General features: G+C 52.4%; 1 protein-coding gene across 1 annotated transcript; it reads left to right on the top strand.

The window, feature by feature from the left end:
- The first annotated feature begins 2,321 nt into the window (after positions 1-2,321).
- Positions 2,322-4,606, top strand: LOC112888528 (chaperone protein DnaJ-like). Its single transcript, XM_025954752.1, has 6 exons — positions 2,322-2,675; positions 2,794-2,887; positions 3,015-3,085; positions 3,184-3,246; positions 3,366-3,647; positions 4,194-4,606. The coding sequence occupies exons 1-6, from the start codon at positions 2,547-2,549 to the stop codon at positions 4,368-4,370; spliced, it is 816 nt and encodes a 271-aa protein (XP_025810537.1). The 5' UTR covers positions 2,322-2,546; the 3' UTR covers positions 4,371-4,606.
- The last annotated feature ends 1,394 nt before the right edge of the window (positions 4,607-6,000 follow it).

Raw genomic sequence — 6,000 nt, 5'->3', positions numbered from 1 at the left:
GTATTGCTTAGATGATAAAAGGTTATATAAAAGTAGTATTACTCAACATCTTGCAAATTTGAATTATAAGATAATTTTGTGAATTTTACTCAAAAAGGTATTACCAATAACTATATTCTAGAAATGTAATTTTAAAATCGGTATACAAGTACTTTGATTTTTGCAAGGTTTAGGGGGAGACTCTCCTTAAGTTATAATCTATTTAAACATCATATTGTACTCTTTTTTCTTATATGAGTTTTTCTCAGAACTGTTTCTCATAAAGGTTTTAATGAGACAATATTAATACAAGAATATATGTCATATCTTCTATTTTCCCATCGGGGATTTTAAAGGTGATATTCAACGCATATTGGATGTCATATCTTCTGTTTGTCCTATATGGGTTTTTAAGAGATATTATTTCTCCTCATATTTTTCCATTGGGTTTTGGGGAAGGTTATTCGATTATGATCCATAAATCATGATTATTATCTCCAAACTTTCTTATGATTTTCTCCTTTCAAGGTTTTCTCATATGAGTTTGCGATGAGACAATAATCTATATGTGCTATATTATTTTCTCCTATTTTCCCACCAGGTTTAAAGGAGTTTTAATAGTATATCAATATACAATTTGGTTTCTCCTCATATTTTTCCCACAGGATTTTTGGAGGAGTTTTTCCCATACAATAATGAAGGATGATTGGGCAAAGATTATATGAAGCATATAAGGAGCTAATTGATTAAGGGGAGTGTTAGAATTAAATTTATTAGTGATCAATTAGTTCGCACCACTTCATAGTGAGATACCTCTTAGTAGATAGATATGATGTTTCACAAAAAATTCCTGACCTTTCGCGAAGGGGTCTGAACTCTTAAAGAACGTATTCTTTGGATATAATCTTTCACCATATATAAATATATAATCATACTGTTCATTCAATCAATTAATAAATTATTTATTCATTCTATTCTGCTCTGTACTCTCTGGTTTGAGCAAAAGGCCCGACCACTGTGCCCGGGGCGGCCCGACCGGACGCCACGTCGTTACGTGCACCCATCCTCCACTCCGAGAGCATCTCCACAAATGGCAGGCAAACGGAGATCCTACGTAATACCAGAAACGGAAGCGCGTCGCCTCTGGACGCTTCGCCCGGATCGCCCCCGTTCAGATTTTTTTGCCGGATACGGGAAGCTTTCCCGGCGGAACCGGTCCGGCCAGGGCGGCGCCGTGCCGGTGCCGTGTGCCCGTGGGCGAGAGCGCTCGCGTACGCGTTGCTGCGGGCGGGGGTCCCTCCGGCCCTGCGCTTTTGGGCTCGCTCGTCAGCGCGCGATGCCGACTCGCTGCCGGCAGCCACGTCGTCGTAGAGATGCCACCGTGCCTTTCTAGACGCCTCGTGCCGCAAAGCGCGCGGCCGGCGTACCGGTCAAATAAACCCCAAGGGGCCGGGCCCGGAACCGAACTCTCCAGAGGCCGGGGCCACGGCGGCCCCCGTAAATATCTCGCCGGGCGAGGGTGCGGACCCAAACTGTTTCCTCAGAACAGTGTGCGCTCGGAGCATTCTGTTTCCTTTTCTTCACGTCCAGCTCGCGCTCGGCGCGTCGGCAGATGCCGCCGTGCGCGGCGGGACCCGGCGGCCGGCGAGCGGCGGGGCTCCGGCGGGCCCGAGGACGAGGTTTAAGGTGGTCGGGTGGTTCGCGGACTCCGGGCGTGGCCTGCCTGCCACCGTCGCTTACCGGTTCCGCCGGACGCACACAATTAGCCCGCCAACAAGGATGCTTCCAGAAAAAGGGCCGTCGGTCCACACGTACGGCAACTGGGCTATTAATTAATCTCGCGGTCTCGCTCGCCCTAATGATCTGGGTTAGGCAACAATGTGCAAATGCGCATGCATGCGTGTGCCCATGTCCTGCTGTCCTGCCGACGTGCGCCCGTTCAATGTATCCCGGTCTCTCTAGCACTCTCTTCCTGTCCTTCAGATAACTTGTAGTAGTACTACTGGCAATTTTCGTTTCAGCTTGGCACATGCTTCCAGGACCTATCTTAAACTGTTTTAGCGAAGGAAGCTGTAAGACTGTAATCGACTGTGTTTTATAACATGTATCATTTGGTTCATGCATGAAATGATCTCAAGCTAGATGATGATTCCACTATTTAGTTCGGTAGATCGCACCAACTCACGTAGGATGAAGCTATCCCATTGAGTACAGTAATTTTCTAATAACATCACCAGTAGATTAATTAGGGTATTTGGTTCGGTCATGCCTTTGGTAAATATCTCGGCTAAGCAGGCGACGGCGACCACACGCTTTTCGGCTTTAAAACCGCGAGGAGCCGTCGGCGTCGGGTCCCCGGTTCTGGAGCCTTCGCGCGTCGCCTGGAACCGCAGGCCGGCCCGGCAACTTGCGCGCGCGTTCCCCCCGCTTGTTTGCTTCTGGCCGTGGCCGGGCCCCCCTCACCTCCCGCACGCCACTCGCCCGCAACCCCCACTCGCCGGCCGCCTCCCGAACAGAGCAGCAGCAGCAGCCTCCGCGCGCGCGCGCGCCGGCGCCGACCGACCGACATGGCAGCCGGGAGCGGGGGCGGCAGCCTGCCGGAGGACGCGCCCGGCGCCGACCTCTACGCCGTCCTCGGGCTCAGCAGGGAGTGCACCGACGCCGAGCTCAGGGGCGCCTACCGGAGGCTCGCCATGGTACGTTCCAGAGTCGGAGCTATGGCATTAGCCCTTGCAGATGCAGATCATTGTCGTTCGGCTCGCCGTCTTCTCTCTCGCTGGACATAGACGATTCACTCCTGGCCGCGTCATGCAGATATGGCACCCGGACCGGTGCTCGGCGTCCGGCAGCTCGGCGCGCGTCGAAGAGGCCAAGGAGCGGTTCCAGGAGATCCAGGGCGCCTACTCCGGTCGGTGATCACCCGCTAGCAATTCCCATCTCCCCTCTCTCCCTGCTCCTCCTCCATTGTTCGTCAGCTTCGGCGCTTAGCCAAAGCAGAATTTCTTAATTGCGCTCCGTGCTGATGATCCGAGCAGTGCTCTCCGACTCCAACAAGCGCTTCCTCTACGACGTCGGCGTCTACAACAGCGAGGACGACGAGGCCGACGTAATTCCTGCACCCGGGTCAATTAATTTCTCGAGTGGTTTCACCCGTGAGGAGAATTCGATTGCTTACGGGGTTTTCTGCTCTGTGATGATCCTCAGCTGTCGGGGATGGGCGACTTCCTCGGAGAGATGGCCGACATGATGAGCCAGGCCACGCCAACGGTAAGCAGATGCACAGCTACGCGTCCAGAATATTCTCGTGCCATCGCTGCTGGTGCTGGAGACCCCGCCGGGACCGTACCTCGTGCGCTGAGGCTGAGCGAATCGTACCGTACGTGCAGGAGACCTTCGAGGAGCTGCAGCAGCTGTTCGTGGACATGTTCCAGGACGACCTGGATCCGGGGCTCTTCGGCGGCCTTCCTCCAAGCCGCAGGGGCCACTCCCAGAGCCCGCCCAGCACCTCCTCGCCGCCGCCATTGCGGCCTCCCGGTAGAAGCAACGCGCGAGCACCGCCGGCACGTAACGGCGGCGTCGACAGGCGGGGCGGCTCGCCGGCGAAGCGGCCGAGGCCCGGCCGAGGCGGCCTGGAACCGGACCTGGGCCTGTCCGGGTTCTGCTTCATGGTAAGCTTAAGCCAGTCCACGCTCACGGTTTTACCTACTGCTTGTAACAGCAACACCATGGGCATCGAACAGTTTTTAAATTTATGATGTTTGGACTGAGCTAATTAGTTTTAAAAGTTAAACCAATTTGATCAAAATGAACTGATTTGATTATTCCAAATGTTACGAGAATGGCGGAATTAGTAGTAGTTATGCGAGGTCCACAAGTAACCGTATGCGTGCGCACAAGGCGTAAACTGCTCCAAGGTGCGCCTTTTTCGCCATCCACGTAGGCCACACGAAATGAGGTTTCTTTGTACATGGTTTTTTCTTGCAACCAAGAATTTCCCTGGCATGAAAGGAACCTGCCGCGCTTTACGCGGCCTCGCCTGATTTTGGCTTGGCTGTGCGCTTGCCGTGAGGGCTTGGCTTTTCTCCAGCTACGGAGAAGGGGGGCGGAGGTTCTGGACAGGTCGTCTCCGCGTCCGTGGTGGACGACAGGGAAGGAGATTATTCGCGTTGCAATTGCGCCTGACTAACTGGTCCTGTTGCTCGACGCGCGTGCAGGTGAGCGAGACGAGGCCGATGCAGGCGCCGTGGACGACGTGCGAGGTGGGCGGCGGCGGCGGCGACAGGAGGAGCGGCCGGAAGCAGAGGCTGTCGACGAGCCGCGACGTCGCCGGCGACGGGATGCCGCGGTCTTTCCGGCAGAGCCAGGGCGGCGGTACAGCGCTGTGGCAATGAATTCCCCCCAGCCCCAATTAGAGCTCTGATTCTTTCTTCGATTTCCTTTTTCTTTTCGAAAAGCTTCGATTTGCTTGTTCCACTCGCGTCAGTCGTTGTAGCTCCGATAGAACAACACCGGAGAGAGAAAAAATGGCTGGCCGCGCTGTCCAATCTGTTCCGAGCCAGCCATTGCTGTTAATCCTCTGCGTCATCGTTTCGATTCGGCTTGTGGCTGACAAAAATGTTGACACCCATACTCGACTCCTTTTTGTCCCCAACTGTAGCACCTCGGCGTAGCGATCAGTTGACAACGGAAATCCGTGAATTTTTGGCCCAAGACGGCCTTGTCACGGGCCTGCTAATCCGCGAGCGCGCGCAAGGAGCACTCGCGACGCTCGATCCCCGACAGGTGGGGCAGCGTTTCTTTTTATGGGAAGTTTTTCTCCACATCTTTCTATATTTGCATAGTTATAGTATATTTAAATATGATTATACGTATAACTTTTTGCGCAAGACTCTTGAGAGAATAAATTTTTATTATAATTTTTACGATCCATAGAATTTTTATGTATAACTTTTTTCTGACACTTTCTTAAAGGATAATTTCTTGGTACAGTTTTTACAATTTTAATGCGTAACTCTTTACAAAGAGCTTGTAGCGGATAATTTATTAGCACAACTTCTACGAAGATGTTATAAAAAATACTTCGTACAACCTTTTTGCACAAGTTAACTATATAAATTCTAAACACATCCTCGATATAGTTTATTTAGTACAATTTTCATAAAATAGTTGTCAAAAGAACTTCTCCAGAGAAAACATAATAGAAGTTAAGAAAAAACCTGAAAAGAAAAAAAGATGACACTTGCCACTACAGAACGTGAAGCAAAAAAAATGGAAAGGAAAAGCAGAAAGCAAATTAATAGCTGCACGTGGGTGGCCGTAGACAAGCAGGCAACTGCGTCCCGCGGTAACGTCGCGCACCACGAGGCCATGTAGCGCACGATGGTAAAGGCTGTTCTGGTATGGGATCCATTTATTCCGTTTTTATCTCCGCATCGTGCCTCCAGCAGGTTCATGAAATAGCACCGCTGCTGGCTCCCCCGCCGAGGTGGCCGTTTGCTTCCCGCGCCGGCGTGGTGCTGCCAGCGGTGTGGTGGCGGTGTGCGGCCGGATCTAGAACTGGGCAGCGGCGAGGTACGGACCGGCAGTTGAGATCCGAATAGGAGAGAAGGTGCGAAAATAGAAGTCGGAAGAGAGCGCTCCGATTTTAGGATCGTATATGGGACGGCTGCTGGGTGGTAACAATTCAATCCCGCCATATAGGATACCTGCTGGGAATATTAGATTTCCGCCTTGTCACCGTTTCCCACTCGTGGTCGTAGCTCCCGCTATGGGCCGGGAAAGCACATCCGTCGTCTGTGTCTGTCGTTTCGCCGACATTTGGGCCCGTATAAGACCCCAACCTTCCAGCCGAAAAATACCAGGCCCCTTCAGTCGGCCTGCCATCCTCTCTCACGTCTCTCCTGGGCGGAGGAGCTCGCTCGGCGCCGCCACCAGTCGGTCTGCCATCCTCTCTCCCTCCGGTCTCCCGTCTCTAGTGGGCCGGACTCGGCCTTGTGGGGAAAGACAGTGAGGGAGGATCCT

This window comes from Panicum hallii, chromosome 4 (assembly GCF_002211085.1).
Source record: "Panicum hallii strain FIL2 chromosome 4, PHallii_v3.1, whole genome shotgun sequence".
NCBI classification, from domain to species: Eukaryota; Viridiplantae; Streptophyta; class Magnoliopsida; order Poales; family Poaceae; genus Panicum; species Panicum hallii.
The sequence above is the reverse complement of the archived record's forward strand: the minus strand, read 5'-3'. Positions and strand labels throughout refer to the sequence as shown.